The sequence below is a fragment of the Curcuma longa genome, chromosome 11 (assembly GCF_044706935.1).
Source record: "Curcuma longa cultivar G26 ecotype Majalengka, Jawa Barat chromosome 11, ITB_CL_G26_1.1, whole genome shotgun sequence".
Taxonomy (NCBI): Eukaryota; Viridiplantae; Streptophyta; class Magnoliopsida; order Zingiberales; family Zingiberaceae; genus Curcuma; species Curcuma longa.
This window is the reverse complement of record NC_133871.1, coordinates 20,935,125-20,957,923: the sequence shown is the minus strand read 5'-3', so window position 1 is coordinate 20,957,923 and position 22,799 is coordinate 20,935,125. Positions and strand designations below refer to the sequence as shown.

The following is a 22,799-nucleotide window of genomic DNA, read 5'->3' as shown; positions in this document are numbered from 1 at the left end:
TACTTCCTCACAGATGGTCGTGGGGCCGACTGTGTGGGACCGTTGGGGTGACGGATTCCACCTTTTGCTGAAGTTTGTTAGGATGGTCTGATGGAATAGAATTGATCATTCTTCGAGTATTGGCTCAATCATTAAGGAATCCAATGCTGGAGCTGATGAAACTTTTGTGCCAAGCCACTTTTTTATGTTCCTTTAGGGAATATGAGAATTCCTATTGTACACAAGCTGGAATGAGGCAGCTTTCCAACTGTACAGACTAAAATATCTTCATTTGAAAGACTGAACTAGTTAGGATGGACAAGCTGATCGAGTTGCACTAAGCAAGTAAGTTTATCTGGTTGAGTGAGCCAGCCAAATAATATGTCGATAAATCAGACTGGTTGGGGGCCAAAACTGCTGACCATGATATGTGAGTTGGACAAGTCGAACAAACCATAAATTTGGTGGGTCAAAACAGTCAAGCAGATTAAATGGCACAAACAAGTATGATCAAAAATAAGATTAGGTCAACAAGGCATGTCTGACTGTGTGGTGGAGTCAGGCTGACAGTGCTTTGCAGATCAAGTGTCCCATGAGTTGATCAAGTATATGCAGATTGCCTTGACTGACTGTGCTTGCTTTAGTGAATGGACTTAGCAAGGCAATAGGGTCAATCAGCTCGATCAAATTAAGCAAGGCAGTCGAATTGATTGTATTGGACAAATTGAGTGAGGTTGTTGGGCTAGTAAAACTGGGTCATCCAAGCAGGGCAAACGGGTCAAGCGAGATGGATGACAAGGTCTGCCAGACGGGTTGACTGACTGAGTCGTCTGGACTGAGTGATGCAGAAACTGGCAGGTAATGTCCTATGGATTACAATGCCCAGAAAAGGGGAACCATGGCAAACAAATTCGGCGGTGCAAGTTACATGGTCGATCAAATAGGAATTGAATTTCGTCATTCTATTCGATTTCACTCTCATCTTCATTCCTACCTCATTCTTCTGTACCAAACCTAGCTTCCTCTTGATAATCACAAGATCAATAATGAACAACCACTTGGATCCATATTGATGTTAGATACTCAAGTAACATGGCCAAAATGCTTATTGTAGTTACTAAGAAAGAGTATAGCAACACTGCATCATAATAATTCTCTAAGCCATCGATAACAAGTAGATGACCTTCATATATACATTCTGATAACATCAAGACCACAACTGCTGCTTTATTCTGCATGTTCCACACTACCTATTTTACATACTTTCAGCTTTCTTACTAAACTCTCTCTCTCTGTCTCTCTTTACCCTGGCACACACTATATAGAATATATATGTATAGTACTTAACTGTAGGATAACTTCTATGTTTCTCTTCAATTGAACCTACGATACATGTTGCCTGCAGGATAATACCTCACAAACAAGGCCCCATTGAACTGCCTCGCAGCTTGGATGCTGTCCAGCATTGGCTCTTTCTTTGCGGGCGTGTTGTGCTTCTCATTAAACCTTCCCTGCCTTCTCTTCCTGCCCAGGTACTCATCTATCATATCAAACCCCTCCTTTCCCACTCTACGAAGATCAATCTGAGGTGCCATCTGGAATATGACCTTAAAACCAGAATGTGGGGAGAAGTTACTGATCAGTTTAGGTTTTGCTGGTTACTAGTTGCCTGTTTTTGCCTGCATTTATAGAGAGGGACACTGATGACTTAGTTGACCCAAGTCATGGTGAGGGAATCCAGTTCGATTATGAGATCTTTTTCATAATTTGGCAGGAGGACACAACTTGGACAGAGAGAAGGCTATTAGGGCATGCATTCACATTGGCATCTAATGCTCTTTTGCTTGTGTTAAGTTAAGAAGGAATAATTGCCAAGATATGATTAGATATTGTGGACAAAAGGGAGACCTGCATGGTCTATATGATTGAGTAGTTTAACTGGAACAAGAATATGTATCTACTGTAGATATCGATTGTTGAAGGATTCTCTCGATGATTGATTTGCAGAAGCTTCTTTACTGTCGATTCTCTCCTGGTGCGGTCTGGACTGGACTGGACTGGACTGGTCTGCTTCAGTGATTTGTTGAAAGTTGAGTCAGAGAAGAAAGATCCTGCTACCTTTGCCATCAGGATAACTGGCTAGGACCGATCAGACCAATGTGTGCGAGGTAGGGTAGAAGCTCACCTATTGTAGTAAAAAGTGAAATCTTGTCACCTCTAACGGCCTTACACGATCGATTTTATGATCATATGTGAAAGGTAATCGAGAAGGGTAGAAGCTCACTTAACTTTTGCCCAGTAGTTGACCAAGGATGATCTTTGTTACCCGCACATGTGCTGGGCTAACGCAATGCTAGAACCAAGCACGGGTTGGCCCGATCTAGCCGAGCACCTATCGGCTGACACTACTGCCCTATCATCTACTAGTTGCAGCCCGTCCTGCCTAATTATTTTGGAGGAATCATTAACTGTGAATGATCGATCAAAAGTGGGGTGACAAGGTATTCGGTTATTATTAGGTTAATCCTTTTGTTCCGATCCAAGCTGGTCCAAATTGGCTGCTAAAGAATATTTGATTAAACAATAATCAGCTTTTTTGAATGCTAAAGTTACTGGATTTGAACCTGAATCCTATAATGATTACAGTAGCATTAGGTTAATGATTCTTTGTGAGTTTGGAATAAATTGTGTTCCTGAAAATCTGGATGTAGATCTCCTAGGGATGACAGGCTGATTTGAATGGGATTTCATATTTTCTGTCTCTATCTTCATCAATTAGATTCATCCTCATTCTTATTTTATATTTACTTTTCATTTCCATATCCATCGGCATCTCATACTTGTTTAAAGATAGGATATTTTCGAATAAAAGTTCAATTAAATTGAATTAACCGATGAAATTTAAATTTTTAATTAAATTATTTTGGAATTTATTTTTTAAAAAATTAATTATTTCTGATAATTCAATTTGATTTTGATTTTAAAATTTTTAATTTAGTTAAATTTTGTTCTATCTTTAATTATTCGTTGGTGAAATGAAAAAAATAATTGATTTATATATATATATATATATATATATATATATATATATATATATATATATATATATATATATAATTCATAAATTATTATATTTGATTATTTAATCAGATTTAAAAAATTCACTATAAACTCTTTGAAATCTTTCATGTTGTCATCCATATCTCCTACGGGCAACAGGAGATCCATTCGGGTCTTTTTTTAAATCCTGTTCAAATATATTTCCAGCCGTTAAATACGATTATATAATTTTAAATAACAATAATATGCAATATGTTTTCAATAATGTTTAGTATTTTTATGAACTCCTTATTTTTATTTGTAATATAGCTGGATAAAGTTTGATTGTTGTATTTGAAAATATACCCACTGATTTAATCTGATCTTTATTGGTTCGGTACATATTTAATTCAGCGGTTAGTTAAGTGTTCTCTATAAACTAATTATCAATCAATGATATTAAATCTTAGTGCAATTAGATGCTTAAAAAGTGAGTGTGACAACTATTCCAATTAGATGAGATGATTTTAGATTTAAAATTCGTCTCCGTCCTTAAATAAATACGAGTACAATTAACTTTTTAGAAAAAATTTTTGAAGTGCCCTCTCGATTAATCATCAACTAAGCTGTGTGCCTTTTTGCTTTGATTAAACAACTCCAAGTTTTCCCTATAGTTTATCAAAAAATAATCACGTAAAATTCTTCTAATCACAGATTTCAAATCTGTCATTTCAGCTCCTCCATCTATATTTTCCCAATGATCAATAAAATGGATTTTTAAATATTAGATGGTAAAATGGCATTTTTAATAGTAATAATAATAAATAATAAATAAATGAAATCAATTTCTTAAACCATTACCAAGGACGTTTTTAAGATTAAAATTCAGCACATTTCATATGGGTAACAACAAACAAAAAGGCTAATTGCTAACATTTTCCCGAAACATGAACATGACAAAAGCCTACCTTCGATAAATCTCAAGTAAAATGTTTTAAAGAGATTGGATTCCCTACTCTACTCCTTGGAGGTTATGACCAGCAATCCCAGTGCGCCGATCAGTAAGTACTGCAAGAAGCCACACGAAAAGGTCACGATTCAGGTACCAAGAACAGATATTTTTCTTTCTTTACACTTGTCACGCATCAATTTTAAAGTAGATATTTTTTTTAACGCTCAAATTAGGATACCAGCATCTACTAAACTGTTGCACCTGAACATTCATCAAATATATATGTACAAGTCTATGAAACTGGTGCATTTATGTTTACTAAACTAGTGGGCTATTATTACTACTGATATAACTGTGAATATAGGCAAAAAAAGGGATAGGATCCATGAACATGATGATTAATTGGAAATGCAAAATGTATCATGAGGATGCAGCAACTATGTTAACATTTGCTATATTCAGATCATCCATAAGTGCAAAATACCTTAATTATTGGCTTTTCAGTCATGATGATTGTCACCCAACCAACGTAGGGTAAAAATCTGTCAAGAATGAAAATATCAATGAACATAATTGCGGGCAAGTTTAAAAAGTTCAAGGGCATCACAAAAACCAAAGTAAAATGAGTCTTACCCTACAGCTCGACCCATGATGTGATGCTGCTGGAGCCAAAGCTGTCCATGAGCATAGAGAAGTCTATCGTCACCAAAGTTATTATCCCCTGAAAGTTACATCAAAATTTATTTAATTTTACAATCCTGGAAGGTCCAATGCAAATATATGGATGCATCTATAAATGTTGCCTCTGGAAGTCAAATGGCCTTTAAGAAACAATTTTAAAAATAATAAAAATGTTGAGAATAGAAAAGGCATGTTTAGCTCAAGTCACTGGAAGCTGAAACTGATTGACTAAATTCACTTCCTACTTCAAATGAAGAATTAAATTAAGAAAAAGTGAAGAAGGATGTGGTGTCATTGCAGATGTAAATTATTCGGTACTCAAGTTTGAAGAATCGACACCTTTTGTCAGAATATCAATTTCTCCACTGTCCTCTCTCTCATGGACCTGAGTACGGGCAAACAAAAGATCACAACAACATTGAGTAACTAAATCCATACTACTATTGAATAAAGTAATGATAAAGGCTTAAGCACGTGAAAACTCCAGGATGATATTAAACATTTCACTAGAAAGATTGTCATACAACTATAATGACAGGTAACAAATTTCTTGATATTGTTCTGTTAAATTAATGTGATATCAAGTGCAGATGAATACATATATCATTCAGGTAACAAGATCTAATTTACTTGTGACTAACCATATTTTTAGTGGTTTAGTTTTGCCAGTTTACTTTTGGTGATTCTGAATCATTTTGGCCGACTGGATTTTCCACATTTAGCACACAATTAGCACTTAAATGGATAAAAATTAAATCTTAGTCATGGCTGGTGTCTTTTCATAATTCTAGCACTTTGATTAAGTTTGGTGAGCATTTATATTAAAAGCTTAAGCTATTAGGAAAAGGTTTGATATACATAAATTTCATTATTAATAGACCGCCCTATAGACTAACATGTGAAAAACCCAGTTTATTTAGTGTATGTTAGGTAAGGATTATTTGCTAAAAAGATTATACTTTCAAAATCTTAACAGTACTACCGAACTTTAATAGCAAATATATGCTTATCCTATTTGAATTCCTAACAATTTCAATGGATGTGACATGGCACTAGTGCCACAAATAATACAATTTACATCAAAATCGTATGCAATATCATGATGATTTTAATAAAAAACAACAAAAGGATGACAGAGGGAGGATCTTAAGTGTGATGGCATGGCATATGACCTAGAGTTATATTGCTTGAAGGTATGGCATTCACTTGACAACAATAGGAGATGTAAAAGTAACAGGAAAAGCATTATAAAATTAAAAAAGAGAGAGAGAGAGGAGAGAAGTTTCATATTGAAAGGTAAATACATGAAAATCATTTATGTAGATAGTGTCACATATTCACATGGTGGATAAGACAAATAAACTATGTGCTGTCCTTAACCAAATTGAGAAATCAAATACATTCTCAAAGCTTTGATATCCCACAAAAAGATGATAAACAGAGAAAGAAAACTAACCTTAATTACACGATGAACAATTGGAATTTCCCGTCCCTGAAAAGCATATGTAACTTAGACATGCTACCGAACCACTTTAAGCAAAATGAACAAACATAGAGGTACTCTATAACCAAAAACATGTTTAAAGAACAAAGAAAATAAAGCAGAAACAATCTTCTGAAACCCATTTAGTTAGAAAAATGTTTTAGATTTTTGCAGAATGTGCAGATCATGCAGTCAGTGTGTGTCTTTATAGCAGAACAGAAATTTTATTGATGGTATATTTGACTCTACCTGAATCAAGACCAACACACATGTTACTTACCATACAATATCATATATCACGAATTAGCATGAATGAACACAGAATGACAGTGACCATGGTAATGTCCACATTCACGATTGAAGCACTTACATCAACATTGAATACAACAATTTCCCCAGCTCTAATGGGATCCTTACTCATGTGGAGGAATAGAATGTCACCCTGTCACAATAAACAAAATAACATAACCAAGTTATGAACGTTTAAGAAGACAATTTTGTCAGCAAACAAATGAAATATATTAAATTTGACATAGATAGGAATTTTTAACTGGAGCTGGTTGCCATATAAGCTAAAGAACAATAATTGAACACTCATGAAGATTCCTAAGTTAATATTATTTACTTAAAGTTTATTTATTTAGTCGTCTACTCAGCTTATTTTGGCAAAAAAAAATTTCCTTTAATAGTAGTCAAACGCCTACCTTTTGAGGTTAACAAATTCACCACGCTAGATTGGGCGCTAGCAATTTGGGTTAACCACTTTAAAGCATTTCAATACTAGTCAGGTGCATAGACTTTGAGGTTAACAAATTGGATAGTAAGGAACTAGTGAAATCAAAGGCTTGCTTAGAGTTCAAGATGCAAGGATAGATAGAATTCAAAAGAAAAAAACTCCATTTAATGCAATTAAGATTAATTTAAAAGATGTATACATTACAAGGGATATAATCATGCATAGAATGTTAAGGACTCAGATCCATGTAGCTGAGTCTACATCGATGGGTCTAGCATGACTTATTGTCGTGTTGAAGATCAAGTGTCGAGATTTAATGACTTGCATAACCATAGACCTTATCTAGTTATCTCTAAAACTTGGACTCCTCGTCTACCCTCCCTCCCCTACCTATTTTTGGACACTGAAGTCTGGCATTTCAAATCCAACATTGATATCCCCGTCACCCTGGTGAACATGTATTGAGAAATTAGGTGTCAAATCCCCAAATCTATATCCACATTGGATACTTGTACAATAGTCTGACTTGATAACCATCCTTGTAATGTATCAATAGCTTTTGTTCTCTCTTTGACAAAATAAGAACAGAATTGCATTTGTTTTTTCTGTTTGCCACTTTTCGCCATCAAATTCAACATCAAACATGATATCAAAACCTTTTTTTTGTGTATTTTGAAGTTGTAACAACAATTTGCGCATACTATTACCAGTCACCAGTATGATTGTTTGTACTCATGTAAAAATTGCTAATTATAAATATAACGGATTAATCGGAAACTCCCGACTAAGCATCCTGCATCAAAAGATTAATATTTCTATACGGAAATAAAAAATTTTGGTTAAACAAAAAAGTCACAAAGACTAAAAGGGACTCACCCTCTTGAATCCTGGTTCCATGCTTCCTGAGAGAACGACCACAACGGGAGACTCGCTTCCGGTGACACACATCAAGCCTTTCCATATGATGAGGGCCGACGTCACAATCATACCTGGAAGAAACAACCGCCAAGCGACGCATCGGATCGAGAGGCGAACCAATTTCAATCCCGCACCAAAAATACCACATTTAACTTCCAAATGTCAAAATTCGAAGAGACAGCGAACCCTAGTGATCGACATACTCTCGAGGAAAGTCAAAAAAAGAATCAGGAGCAGAGAGGGCGAACGAACCGAGGCTAACGATCTGGTTGAGGACCTGCCTGATCTGCAAAGATCGGATGGATTCCACGCTATCTGCAAACCAACCCATTTCCTCTCTCTCTCTCTCTCTCTCTCTCTCTCTCTCTCTCGGCTCCTTCGTGCTCTCTCTCCTTCACGCTTTGCGGCGAAAGGAGACACCGTCAACGCAATTCGCCTCTTCCACTATTTTAACCCTCTTGTCAAGTCAGTGGAATGGACGAACCCGCAGCAGGATCACCCCTGAATCACCCCTTTTGAGACGTTTCAGGGGTGATGTATCCTAAATTTAAAGGGGTTATCGGAAAATTTTGATTAATGTTTTAATTGAACAGACACGGAAAATTTCAATTTACACCATACAATTTGCTAGCCGTTACATCCTAGATTTACAAAATAGAGGATTTACAGTCGACCGTGAAGCTTGATGTAGTTTATAAAACTAGAAGGGCTAAACTATCATTCCTGCAGAGCTAGATAGTAAATTTAAAAAGTAAATAACCTTAAGAATAAAGCAAAAAAACACTCTGTGTTCATCCGAACTACAAAGAAAAATGATAAGAAACAAAAGAATTCTCACATAATGACGATGATAACGATCAGACAGATCATAAATAAATCATTTAAATGGTTTACATAATGTACACATATACACCTTGGCAATTGCATCCACTCTAGAACAGCCCCGTTAACTATGTACAATAAGTTCATTGGCCAGGTTTGATACTACATAGAACTGCTGCCTCTATTTACTTCTTCACCTTGTGTTAGAGCTGATGAAGCAGAAGGCGACTTCGATAACACTATGTTACCTGCAATGTCTACTCGGTACTCCGCAACATTGCCGTAGAACACGATCCCACAGGAGCCCCAAGTCTCGGCCTCCATGCTAACGCCAAAGTATTCGAGGTGATCGGAGATGCTGTTGCCTTTTACAGACCTTTTGGCAGAGAAAGTGAAAAATCAGTTAACGATATGAGGGCCAGAAGTTGAATCAGAATTGGGGCATTGGTGGCATTCAACTTGTACCTGGAACAAGAAGGATCTTCACCAGAACTGTCACAGATCTGTTCGACCACGTAAACAAGGCTGCCTAATCCTGCATTGTGGATCCATACCTGCAAAATATCAAGGAGATGATGAGGGGCTTTCATTTCAGCTCGCGGAACTAAATCGTGCAGTTGCAAGAACATTCGGTGAGCTTATCATGATGCACATGGCATTTGCATTGCTTAATCACATACCTCTCTTGGGAAGTGATGGTATGTCTTCTGAGGAAAGTAAGAATAATACGGTGGTAAATGAGGCACCATATCATGCTCGTTGGTAACTCGAATGGCATGTGGTACATGTTTGTGGAAGTACGAAGCGAATGCAGCATTGCCAATTCTTGGCTGCCCAAATGTCATGAGTTGAACATGGTGCAGTCCATAGTTGACCTATAAAAGAATTGCATGCCTTTAAAAGAAACTCATTTGCACTACAAATCCAAGCTCAGAGTAATGAAGTAATCACTAAAATTCACATAAAGGAACTAATCCTTCTTATAAACCAGCCTTCTATTATATAACTATGCTTGTGAATAAGCATTCGATAACAAGCTTGCAACAAAAACTGTATCCTAGATATACTAAAAATGTGACCTTTACGCTGAAAGCGTTTGCTGCTATTAGATTATAAAATATAAACGTGAAGAGCAAATAAATCCAAAACAGACAAGGCAAGATGTATTTCTTATGTACAATCACCTTTAAAATGACAGAAAGAATGCCAAATAAGATAATCAAAATCCAGACATGATACTCAACGGCTCAGATCATCTCCAATAACATACAAAGAATTAATAACAGGATGCTTACAGTGAGATCAAGCGCACAAAAGGAAGCCATAGCCCCACCCATTGAATGCCCAGTGACCATGACAGGAATGTCTGCATATAATTCCCTAGCCTCCAGAACAGCACTTGTGATACCAGGACGCAGGGTCGTATTATGATAAGCAGAATAAAAACCATGGTGCACCTTTAATCAGACAAGTACCAATGTAACTACTCACCAACAAACATTTCCAACCCAAGAGTACAGTTACAAATTTGTTAAGTAACATCACTCACCATAGCATCAGGCATGTCTGGGTAATTCAAATCTAGCTGCTTCCAAAATAGATCTTGAATCCAATTACGAATACTGCCAACACAAAGCAATCCTTATATATCAAATAAGTCTTGTCGAGGGGAAAAAATTTACTAAGATTCAGTTATCAAAAAATTGCAATACCCAGACAAAATGCCCAGCTAATCTAGTAAGCGACAACATACAACTGCTATAGCCATTTCTGAAACAAGCACCAGCAAAAAAACTGCAATTCAAACATGAAGAAAAGCCTTACGCATGATGCATCTGACTATGTTCCTACTAGAGTTTTAGCTGACATGTTCAAATTAGAACATATTTAAATATAAAATTCTTCCATTGCTAACAACTACTAGGGTCCTACATGATTTTCCCATGCCATTAAGTTTCAGTACAAGACCATACCTCAAGTAAAGCCGAGGATATTTAAACCTCTCTAGTGATGGCTATTAGGAATTCCTCTACTCTTCTAGCACTATCAATCATAACAATCAATCATCAAATATGTGGGGCTTCGTTGAATTTGACTGTTTTTATATCACTAATCTTGATCTTTTTTATATCAGTTTATCGTGATCAATATCAAGGTTTAAAATTTTGAGTTGTGCTGAAGTTTTGGAACGATATGATTTCGATACAGTATCATATCGTGTCATGCTGATACAGTTTCGATATATTTTTTAATTTTTTTAAAATATAAGTGTATATTAACTAAAAAATCATTTTCATTAATATTATTTATATAAATTATATATACAATTTAATAATTGATTATAATATTATTTAAAATTATTAAACAGTAAATTATAAATATAAACAATTAATAATGAATTTTAATTAATTATAGGTTTATAAAACTAATTAATGAAATAATATTATATATTTATATATATCAGTTTTAGAAACAAATATATAATTAGAGTTTTCTTTAAGACTGCTATATTAAATCAGACATATAATATAATTAGGGTTTTTTCCCTTCTTCCCTAGCTCACGACTCCCTCATGAGGATCTCACAAGGCTCACTCACAACTCACGCTCTCAAGGATCTCACAAGCAGTAGCAACAATGTCCTCCAGTGATTGCCTCCAGTCCTAAAGGGCAATTGCCTCTGATTCCAATCACCATCACCTACTATTGTTCCAATCTCATCGTTGATCGCCATTGTTTGTTGCCCGATAGCTCCTCGTTGCTACTCCTTGCTAGTAAGGTTTCAACTCAATGGTTATTTATAATTGTTTTCCTGTTTCTTCTCTATCTCCCTTCGTGCCGCCATGAGCACGTGAGAAAATCCATGACCGACCACGGGAATCTCACGTGTTATGGCCAGCAGAGGCGCAGTGTGCCGATATTGTTCCGATGTTGGTTCCATGTCGGAACGGGAAAAACCATCTATATCGAGTGATACAGGTCGATGCCGAAATCATTGATCAAGATACATCTAATTACTATCTTACAATTATCTAATGAACATGGAGAGCAGAAGAAATATTCATAAGATCTTGATATCTAAACATAAGATATTGAGTTTCATGGATGTTCCATTCTATCTATCAAAAGAAAAAATATATATTTATGCTTCTGGTCTAACAATTTCTTTTTTTTCAACAAAAATACGATGATGACATCTATGTCTGCCAAGGAGAACAAAAAGAAGTATTCATGAAATCCTCTAGTAGTAAACAAAGAGATGATATATTTTAGTTAGTTAAACTACCCAATAGATGATTTTGGTTATGAAACATGTGAAATTAAATATAATAATACCCAATAACCATCTACAGTCCAAACACTAAACTCTAAGTCACTTTATATTTGCCTCATCACATTCGTTGAATATTAACTTGGCCTCAGTTCTATAATTAGTCCAACTGCAACAATGAATGAACTACTCATAGACAACACACCAGCACAAACAGTCATCAATACCTGTTCTCTTGAGTTCCTCTGAAAGCAATTACAATAGCATTAAGATCATGAGCAACGCCAACATATGCCTGTATGCATTACTTGTTCAATTCTTGGTATTTAGATGCATAGAATAAAATGAGAATGACTATTTTGGTTGGATATGTATAGATCTTTTTGATATTAGAACATACCTGTAGACAGTTCTGAACATCAACAATCAGCTCTATCATCTCAAAACCCTATTTGAACAAGACAGTTACTCGAGCTACCGATGAAATTTGATCATTATAATGCCAAAAGAATATCAAACAATCCGCTAACCACTAACCTTTGTTAAATCAGTACATCTAGAGCAAGTCCAGGTAAATAATGCAGTTAGATCAGACATATAAACCTGCAGAATAGATCTACTTCTAAGGTAAAGAGGACTTGACAAATAATATTATATAAAATGGATTATAGATAGAACTATTAATGCAGTAACTAAAAATTTATTTTGTATGGAAAGTGGCATCAAAAAGTGAGATCCAAGTTTTAACACCATATACTTTTTGGGATACAATCAAAGTTTCACATTGAAAATACATAAAAAAAATAATGGATTTATAAGATGGAAAATATCTCCATTGGTATGAGACCTTTTGGGTAGAATTCAAAAATAAAACCATGAAGGCTTAAGTCCAAAGTGAACAATATCATACCATTGTGAAAATATGTAGATTCAGTCGGTCCAACAAGGATACTGAATCTCAACCACATGCTAGATGAGAAAATTTTGAGCTTACTTGTATTATCATAAGCAGTTCAAACTGTATATAAAAGGGACAACCCAAATTTAGCCCCTTGTAAAAGGTTCACAACCAAGTGTTGATGAGGACCATATGACCTATAATGTGGTAGTGAACATAAATAGTCTTCTTTAAAAGAGTTGGAACATCAACTTACAGCAGAAGCGTACTCAACGAGTATCGTCGCAAGAGTATGGTTATATACATGACTGTAGTCCTTCTGAATGATCCTAAGTTCTGTGATCAAGGAGACCTCAAACTCATCAATGTAGCTCAGCAGTAAGAATTGACAAACAAAGTTTGCTAACCACAAAATAAATACAACAATTTTATTACATTTTGACAAAGTAAATGCATATTGCAGAATTGTTCCAACAATAGTTTTATTTACCACTGTTTACATAGAAAAGATCTGATAGCAGTTTCAACAGGAAACAAAATTTTAACAGATAGATTTCATGATATGTTGTCTTAGCCATTGCATATTTCATATTGTTTATTGATATAGCCCAATTATTGAGATCAGTGACCCCTGCAATATTTCACTCACCTATCATAAGTTAAGTAGTTCCTAGTTTTTACACTACCCATATCTCCAGATTTGTTATATACGCTAATAAGCTCTGTATTTTTTTAAATAAAAAAAACAACTTCCCCATCCCCATTATTCTAGATCCACATTGGCTAAGATTGAACCAGCTGTGCCTACCTTGCCGGTGTTTGATTCTGTTTTGTTTTTCTTGTTATCATCACTTATCATTGTTCCCAAAAGAGTTGTTTTCTCATGTGAAGAGAAGAATGAAAAGACTAAAAAACAATAAAGAAAAAGGGGGCAAGCTCTCTTGGTCTTCTTCCTTATGAGCTTACTGATTTCTAAGATTACAAAAAAGTTGCCAATATGGAAAAGTTGTGTGCCTATTAGACAAGAATTAATAATGCTAATTAGAGATTTATAAATTCACTTATTGTTCTGACCACAAAAGAAAACATTAAGTGTTAAGTGGAAAAAGAAACTTGTAACAGGAAAATTCAACAAGGGAACGGAGAGCTCAAGCGGCGTAGAGAAATACTACTTAGTAAGGCAAAATAAACACTATAAGCATAGTTTATTTCGCATATTTTAGAATTACAGCTCATTTCGCTATTTTCATCCATCTAAAGAAATAGCTCCAGAACAAACCGAAAGCGATTCCCTTTTTCAGATACAAGAACGACAGATGACAAAAAAAAAACATGGATCCATCAGCAAGAATTTGCTTTCCACTCCATTTTTCCTTGGACGGTTCAGCAAAAAAGACAGAATCTAGCAAAAGGTTATAACTCGATGGATCCAAAAACATAAAAAGAACAACTACAAACAAAAAACAAAGTGAAATGCAAAAACTAAAAAGCCAAGATTTCATCCAAAACCTTCACCAAAACCTTCGAGCGGCATCGTAACTGCGTATGTAAATTCAACAATCACTCCAATCGAAACATCCATTAAGAAATAGAAAATCAACATCCATTACCTCTCCCTTGACCGACCGACAGAAGGCAGATCAAAATCAACATCCCCAGCCATCGCGGCCGATCGATGCCCTAATTAACAAAGATCATTAACTTACGCGGCGAGCGTAATCAAGGCAACCGCACTACTTCCGCTTGTTCTAGCTCAAGCCCTTACCTTCCGGAGGGAGATCGAGATCGTTGTCCACTGCATTCGACGACAAATGCTCCGCCGACTCCCAGAGATTCAAGGAGTGGAACGGTGAATTGATTGACAGAGAACGTGAAAGGGCTATTAACTGCGGAGACGTTGCCTTCTCGCTGTCGACAGAGTCATCAGACTTTGAAATTCCTAAAATACCCATCGCGCCTTTGAATTATTTCATGGGCACAAATTAGAAGGCGTCCTATTAATGATTATAATTACTCACTTGTTCCGTAGTATATTATTTTTATTATTATTTAATATATAAAAATATATTATAATAATTATGATTTTATAATATATTATAAAAATTAGATACCACTAGAAACGTTATTATTGCATAATTTATCCCTTTTAAATAATGGGAACTATTCTGGAAGGATGTCAAAATAAAATTCATTTTTTACCATTAATTATTTTTTATATAAATTTTAAATTAATCAAATATATTAATTATAACATAGATATAATATTTACAATTTTATAATTATTATAATACATATTTAATTTATTTAAAAATATTTATATTATAATAATTATAATTTTGTAACTAGATATTTATATTATAGTAATTATAAAATTATATTATTATAATAATTCTAATTTTTAATTATTTATTCATCTAATATTTATATTATAATATATATGATTTTATAATTATTATAATGTATCAATCATTTAAATGGAAGATAATATTAAAAATAGTATATTTGATGTTGAATAATTATATATAAATTGTTGATGATGATGATGGATGAGAAATCCTTTTTTGTCCTTTTTAATAAAAAAATAAAAAAGAGAACATCGTTTTTACAATTAAAAATAAAAAACTAAAGGCTTAGCTTTTGTCCTTATTTCATTTATGAATATTCATTATTCCCCCGAAATTTACTTATTTTTCCAAACACCCCCAACTGGAGTTTCAAAATCTTTGTCATTTTACTTACGACGGTGTTGCGTTAAAGTTCACGATTCTAATAATTTGATGACAAAATAATTTTAAAATTTAGAAAGTTATTTTTTTAATAATTTAAGTATTTAATTCTTACTCTTTAATTAATTCTACATTTCAATTTTTTATTTCAACTGAGAAGAATGAAACTCTTATACGTCTCCAAAAGTGATAAGGGGTCAAATGAAATTTCTCTTTAATTTATTCATCCAAAATTTGACGTAATTAAATATCTTTCTTTTTTTAATTATGTTGTCAAATTTAGCAAAAAAATATTTTAAAAATAAAATAAAATAAATTGAGCCGTATCCGCCGATTGACGCGGCGTCGTGTACGGAACGAGTTGCATTAACTTGTTAACCACGTCGTTAGTAAACGCGTGGCCAATTCTTCTTTGACACGTCATTACTTACCCATATCTTATCCTGTACACGTCACCAGTAAATGGCGTACTTAATTGGAATCTGGATTTTGTTAACTTCTTAATCCGTCAATTTAGTTGGGTTGTTAAGTGAACGGACGTACGTAATAAGAGTTGAATTTTGAAACTCATCAACTGTAAATTCTTTAATAAAAAATAAAATATGTCAATTCAAAAAAAATTGATAAATCCCAGTCAGTCTCGGCCGGTCCGATCCCATGAAAATTTCCAACCGACCATCAGGGTAAATCGGGAAGCGCATACGACGGCCAATCCAAATACCCAACATCCTTTGATTCGTTCCCCATTTGGAAGAAAATTCTTGTAAATACACCGTAGCTGGGGATCGAAGCGTGGGGTCCTTGGGTCACAACCCGGATGTCCTACCATTGCACCATTACCCTGGGGACAAAAATATGTCAATTCAAGGGTCTCACATAATTGATTCTTATAATTGATCATTATAAAAGAGGGCATGATTTTAATTTCGTTAAAATTTAATTTTTATTCACAAAATATAAATTCTTGGAATCCACCACCTTAGCGGCCCTCACAAAATATAAATTCTTGCACTTTGATATAATTCACCCACGCATCCATCTTACTTTTCAATTACCATGATTTATCTCTTTTGTATTGATCTTGAGACGGATTGACAGGTTCCCAGGATAATGGTGCAACGGTAGGACATTCGGGTTGTGACTCAGGATCCGCGGTTCAATCCCCAACTACGGTGTATTTGTAAGAATTTTCTTCCAAATCGGGAACGCAATCAAAAGGATGTTGGGCATCTGGATTGCCGCCGTATGCGCTAGCTACGGTGTATTTGTAAGAATTTTCTTCCAAATGGAGAACGCAATCAAAAGGATGTTGAACATCTGAATTGACCGCCGTATGCGCTTCCCGATTTACCCTGATAGTCAATGGGAAAATAGAATGGTGTCCACTTATTGTTCTCATTTTCTCGATGTAACGATGAGCAGATAGAGCTCATCATTAAAGTTTAAACAGAATATTCTCCTCTCACTAATAGCAGTGACTAAAATCTCAATTAAATCCAAATCATAATTGATCGAATTAGGGAGTTTGATTAGGTTAATTAAAAATTTTAATTATTTTCTTTTAAATCTTAATGATTTTAATTTATTTGATTCAATTTTAATTTTAAAATTCAGAATTTAATTAAACTGATTAAAATGAATTGATATCAGTCTACTAAAATATTATGATCAATTTACTATTATAACTGAATCGGACGTATAAATTTTTTTTTATTACTTTTTAATTTTAATAGTAAAGGCCTTGTCGATTAATTCAATTTAAATTTATTCCATTTAATTTGTAACCTAATCATGATAAAAAAAATGTTCTATTTCGGAAATATAAATTCGATTTGAATAATATTTTATATTCAAAAAATAAATTTTTGAATCGATTTTGTTTTATGAAACGGCGAGGCCGCGAATGGAGCGGGGTGAGGTCGAGCGATGAGACGAGGCTTCGCCACTCGCCGTCGAATTCGGACTTCCGGTGGCTGCACTTCCTTCTCGTTCCTCTCTCCCTCCCTCTTCCGCTTCCCTGCAATCCAGACATCGAATTCGACCGGCCAGGAGAGAAAGGAGTGATTTTTGGTACCCTAGCTCCTCTCCCCTTCCCCTTTTGTGTAAATCATCTTTCCTCGAGTAAAATCCTCACCTTCTTGCATCTCCTCCTTCCTCCCTCTAATCTAATACGCAATGGCCTGCTCTTGAGCTGGAAAGGTACGATCTTGCTTTAATCTTCTGCTCAAAGAGTAATTTCCCCCATCTTTTCTGCTATATATGTCATTCCAAATGCACAAAGAAACTGAATTTCATTTTGCAACTTTCAAAATCTGGGACCAATATGATCATCCTTGCTTCTCTGATGTTGTTGTCAACTTGGTTCCTCTGGGGATTTTTGATATCTTTGGGCTTTCCTTATCGTACTAATTTGTTAGTATATTCTTAGGCAAGTTCATTGCTTTCTAATATCAAATTTTGCCCCTTTAGTTCTTAGATACGTTGCTTGAGCATTATTTGTGCGTGAGCAACAATGGCATTTGGGAAGAACTCCTTAATGGATTCTAGGAGGTCATCGTCATCATCCTCGCATTGGTCAATGATGACTCCCGTCTTGTTCATTGCTCTTTGCTTGATTGGTGTTTGGATGATGACTTCAACTACTATAGTTCCTATTGACGAGTCCTTGGGAAACAAATCGGAGATGAAGCAACAGGTAACCGAGAGCGATACCAAGACGTACGAAGACAGCTCAGGAGATGTTCCTGATGAAGCAGGGAGAAGAGATGCCGACGGGAACATGGAGGATTCGACAACTGAATCGAAATCTGAGTCATCAGAAGAGCATACCATGATTGACAAAAGTGATGAAAAGCCAACAGGAAAAGCTCAGAATGATGACCTTGGCAAGGATGATGAGGGTGAGAAGGATGAAGATCCAAATCAGACTTCATATAATGATGAACTTGGGAATGCAGAGGGTGGAAAAACCATCAAAGAAGGCAGCCAAGGGACTAATGGTGGAGACATGAGCACAGAAGAGGCTGCACAAGAAATTACAGATGGTGATCTAGAGAGGAAATCTGCCCAGCAGACGTTCAGTGATGAAAATGGAAAAATGGAGGGTGGAGAAATGGCCAAAGAAAGCGCAGAAATAAAAGAAGACCTAAAGCTTAATGAAGTGTCAGGAAATGGGAGAGGTAATAGTTCAGAGCAAATTTCAGATGAAAGCAAAGGAGATGAGCAAGCAGGGCAGTATTTTAATGAAAAAACAGATAATGGGCAAAATAAGAGCATCGAGCAGAATGGTGACATGTTCTTCGATGGAAAGGACCAAATACAAGTAACTGAAAAAGGCAAACAAAAGCCTAATGGGACCACCTCAGTACAGCAAACCAAAGATCGCCTTTATGATGAGATGTTGTTGCCTAATGGAGCTCAGTCAGAGCTACTAAGTGAGAGCAATAGCCAGAATGGAGCATGGTCTACACAAGTGGCAGAGTCAAAGACTGAGAAGCAATTGCAAGCAGGATTGAAAGAACACAAAAACATGTACAGCTGGAAACTTTGCAATGTCACTGCAGGAACTGACTATATTCCTTGCCTTGACAATGAGGAAGCCATTAAGAGGCTTAGAACTACTAAACACTATGAGCATCGAGAAAGGCATTGCCCTGATGATCCTCCCACATGTCTTGTTCCTCTCCCTGAAGGATATAAACAATCAATTCAATGGCCACGTAGCAGGAACAAGGTATTTGTCTTGCTGGCATATCTAGGTAACTTTAGCACGTTTGCATCACCATTTAGTCCATTGACAACCTCTTCACAGATTTAGTATTCACTGCAGATATGGTACTACAATGTTCCTCATACCTCACTAGCAACAATAAAGGGCCATCAAAATTGGGTGAAAGTCTCAGGAGAATTTCTTACTTTTCCCGGTGGAGGAACACAGTTCAAGCACGGAGCATTACACTATATTGATTTCATTCAGGAGGTATTATAAACCTATCTTAGCCACAGTATTTCGATATTTACATGTATTTCTCAATCTGAATACCCTTTTAGGTGTAAAATGTGCAAATGTATGTCATAATATTTTATTTACAAAACTGTTATTTAATGCAATATTTGTTATCGCTATCTTTTACTTTTAGTTACATACTCCCCTCATAAATTCAAATGTCTTTATCAGAGTCCAAAGGTCTTGCATCAGCTTATAAATGATGATTATGAATGCCTACACTATGCCCTTTTCAAAGGAATATTTTCGTGTTCCTTCTAGGCTTTGCATAGAATGTTAAATAGTAACTAGAATCTTTTCTTCATGAGAGGTGATATCCTTGTTAACTTCACCTTTGCTTATGTTGATTATTGCAAGTTATAAGCTTTTCTTATGTAGAAAAGCAACTAGAATTTGATGTTTACTGGCTTGCAGAATATCACCACCTTAACAATATACTGCCCACTTCTGTGTTCTCATTAATTAACATATTCTTATTTTGTGTTAATGTCTGTCCAATTCCTTATCTAAATTTATTCCTTAGTATTCTCATCAATCTAAAGGCTAAAGAGAACAAACCCGATTTCACTGTGAGCATGAAAATGCAATCTTGTAGCCATTTTCTTTCCATTGAAATTGGTACCCTTTTGCATTTATTTGGATGTTGTTAACATGCCTATGCTTATCCATTCTTGTCTTTTATAGTCTGTACCTGGTATAGCTTGGGGAAAGAATAGCCGAGTTGTACTGGATGTTGGCTGTGGAGTGGCTAGCTTTGGAGGTTTTTTATTTGACAGAGATGTACTTACAATGTCATTTGCTCCTAAAGATGAGCATGAAGCTCAGGTGCAGTTTGCTCTTGAAAGAGGAATCCCAGCTATATCAATGGTCATGGGCACTAAAAGACTATCTTTCCCCGGAATGGTCTTCGATGTTATTCATTGCGCTCGTTGTAGGGTTCCTTGGCACATAGAAGGTAATTTGGATTCAAATACCAGTTCTTTAAGTTTTTCTTCAAATATATACTTTCTGTTACTATGGAGGAGCTAACTTTCAGGTCTCTGGCCAAAATTATTGCAGGTGGCAAGTTACTATTAGAGCTGAACCGGTTATTGCGGCCAGGCGGCTACTTTGTTTGGTCAGCTACACCTGTTTATCAAAAACTTCGAGAAGATGTTGAGATCTGGGAGGGTAAATTTTCATTCACCACTTAACTAAATGATATCTTCCTAAGGATATTTTAAGTGGTTTGTGTGAAATTGCTGCCAGCCATGTCAGAATTGACAAAGTCCATGTGCTGGGATATGTTGAACAAGACAAAGGATAAAATCAACCGAATTGGCATGGTAATATATAAGAAGCCTCTGAACAATGAATGCTATGAGAAAAGACCCCAAAGCAATCCTCCCCTCTGTGAAGAATCTGACGACCCCAATGCAGCCTGGTAATCTTCTGTTTGAGTCTATTATTCTTCTCTTTGATGCTTAATTTGTCAATTTCATGCTTAAAACCAAAGTAAACAACAGGAACATTCCTCTGCAAACATGCATGCACAAGCTGCCTGTAGATCCTGCTCTTCGAGGATCGCAGTGGCCACAGCCATGGCCACAGAGACTGGAGAAGGCACCTTACTGGTTGAATGACTCACAGGTTGGAGTTTATGGGAAACCTGCGCCGAAGGACTTTATGACAGATTTTGAGCATTGGAAATATGTCATAAACAACTCTTATCTGAAGGGAACGGGAATTGACTGGTCTATTGTGAGGAATGTCATGGACATGAGAGCCATATATGGAGGGTACGTGAGAAACATGCATTTTTCATTTACTTCTTTCCATTCCAATCATGCTGTCAAGAACAATATACTTTTGATTTCTATGAGCCATTTATTTAGATTTCTTTGAGATATACTGCAGAAAAGGCTGAATTGATAAACTCATTCCATAGAAACATCTTGTGTCAGGTTTGCTGCAGCTCTGCAAGGGGAGGTGAATGCCTGGGTCATGAATGTTGTCTCTATCGATTCCCCGGATACTCTTCCGATTATATACGAACGCGGGCTCTTTGGAATATACCATGACTGGTGTGAATCTTTCAGCACCTACCCAAGATCATATGATCTGCTCCACGCAGATCATCTATTCTCCAGACTGAAGCAGAGGTAAGCAACTTGTTCTTTAACTGCAAGACTTTTCTGTCAAGTTCTTTTTAGCATGAAGAACACATACCTTTCTATTTCTTTGTGTGGGGAAAAAAGAGGAGAAACCTTAGTGTGTTAACTAAAAAGGCACTTGGGCATTAATTAGTTAGGCACAAAACAAACTTTAAACTGCCTTGATTGAATTGGATGCTTTAGATGATTGTTCTGATGCTTTCACTGGTCAGAAATATGAACACAATGGCTACAGTTGCTCACATCCAAAAGCTTTAAATTTTCTGGAAAGTGAGAAAACTCAGCTGCAGCTCCTCTGGTTCTCATGTGCAGGTGCAAATTGTTGCCGGTTATATCTGAAGTGGATCGCATTCTGAGGCCACAAGGCAAGCTCATTGTAAGAGACAGTGCAGAGGTAATCGGTGAGGTTGAGAACATGGCCAAATCACTCAACTATGAAGTCAAAGTAGTGACTTCTTTGAAGGACAATGAGGGCTTCCTGTGCGTCCAGAAGACAATGTGGAGGCCAAAAGAAGTCGAGACCAGTTTGCCATCGCTGGCTTAGAGCAGATGCAGAATCAGATAAGAGATGCCAATCCAATTCATTCTTTGTTGTTTAGTCATTAGTGGTCGAGATCAGATCTCAGTCGGATCGGACGGCTGACAAGGAGCTAGCCTCTACAGAATTGCCATTCCTTAGCTTTGTTTCCCCTTTGTTTTCTTCTTATTCATGTCAAATTTTTTTCAAAGAAAATAAAGACTTTTATTTTATTTTTCTCAAGACACATAATATGGCAATTTCAGATTTTGTTTAAAATTTTCATTAAAAAAATTTGGATTACGGTCCTGTCCTTGTTACACTCGCTTGGAATCATGAGCAAAGTCCGACCCCACACGGTCAACACTTACCTTTAGAGCATAGTTAAATTGATTATGACGGAATAAAATTACTAAAGTAGATAATTATCAAATTTCGATGAAGCTGAAACAATATCCTCCTCCGTTATGATCAATTGTAATTTTTCAATTTATCTCTTCATAAATGATTGTGAAACCGACCGTGTGAAACCATTGAAATGGTAGATTCTACCTTTTATTAAAAAACAAAGTCCAACAAATGACGCAGCCAGTGTTAGCTCCCTCCTGTTCCGTCTTAT

General features: G+C 35.8%; 3 protein-coding genes across 3 annotated transcripts; 1 reads left to right on the top strand and 2 right to left on the bottom strand.

Annotated features, from left to right (window-relative positions):
- Positions 1–3,854: 3,854 nt before the first annotated feature.
- On the bottom strand, positions 3,855–8,209 carry LOC141840412 (uncharacterized). Its single transcript, XM_074728389.1, has 8 exons — positions 8,041–8,209; positions 7,747–7,859; positions 6,505–6,576; positions 6,108–6,143; positions 4,991–5,036; positions 4,604–4,691; positions 4,455–4,512; positions 3,855–4,086 (listed from the first exon to the last, which is right to left on the bottom strand). Exons 1-8 carry the CDS (start codon positions 8,117–8,119, stop codon positions 4,036–4,038), a joined length of 543 nt encoding a protein of 180 aa, XP_074584490.1. The 5' UTR covers positions 8,120–8,209; the 3' UTR covers positions 3,855–4,035.
- Positions 8,210–8,627: 418 nt separating this feature from the next.
- On the bottom strand, positions 8,628–14,620 carry LOC141838682 (lipase-like). The gene is made up of 11 exons (XM_074726229.1): positions 14,544–14,620; positions 14,389–14,458; positions 13,035–13,114; positions 12,418–12,483; positions 12,281–12,328; positions 12,108–12,175; positions 10,160–10,232; positions 9,906–10,067; positions 9,291–9,485; positions 9,076–9,164; positions 8,628–8,986 (listed from the first exon to the last, which is right to left on the bottom strand). The coding sequence occupies exons 1-11, from the start codon at positions 14,577–14,579 to the stop codon at positions 8,773–8,775; spliced, it is 1,101 nt and encodes a 366-aa protein (XP_074582330.1). The 5' UTR covers positions 14,580–14,620; the 3' UTR covers positions 8,628–8,772.
- Positions 14,621–18,016: 3,396 nt separating this feature from the next.
- On the top strand, positions 18,017–22,207 carry LOC141838423 (putative methyltransferase PMT24). The gene is made up of 9 exons (XM_074725899.1): positions 18,017–18,826; positions 18,875–19,237; positions 19,334–19,483; positions 20,195–20,465; positions 20,570–20,680; positions 20,759–20,933; positions 21,016–21,288; positions 21,454–21,651; positions 21,976–22,207. The coding sequence occupies exons 1-9, from the start codon at positions 18,017–18,019 to the stop codon at positions 22,205–22,207; spliced, it is 2,583 nt and encodes an 860-aa protein (XP_074582000.1).
- Positions 22,208–22,799: the final 592 nt, after the last annotated feature.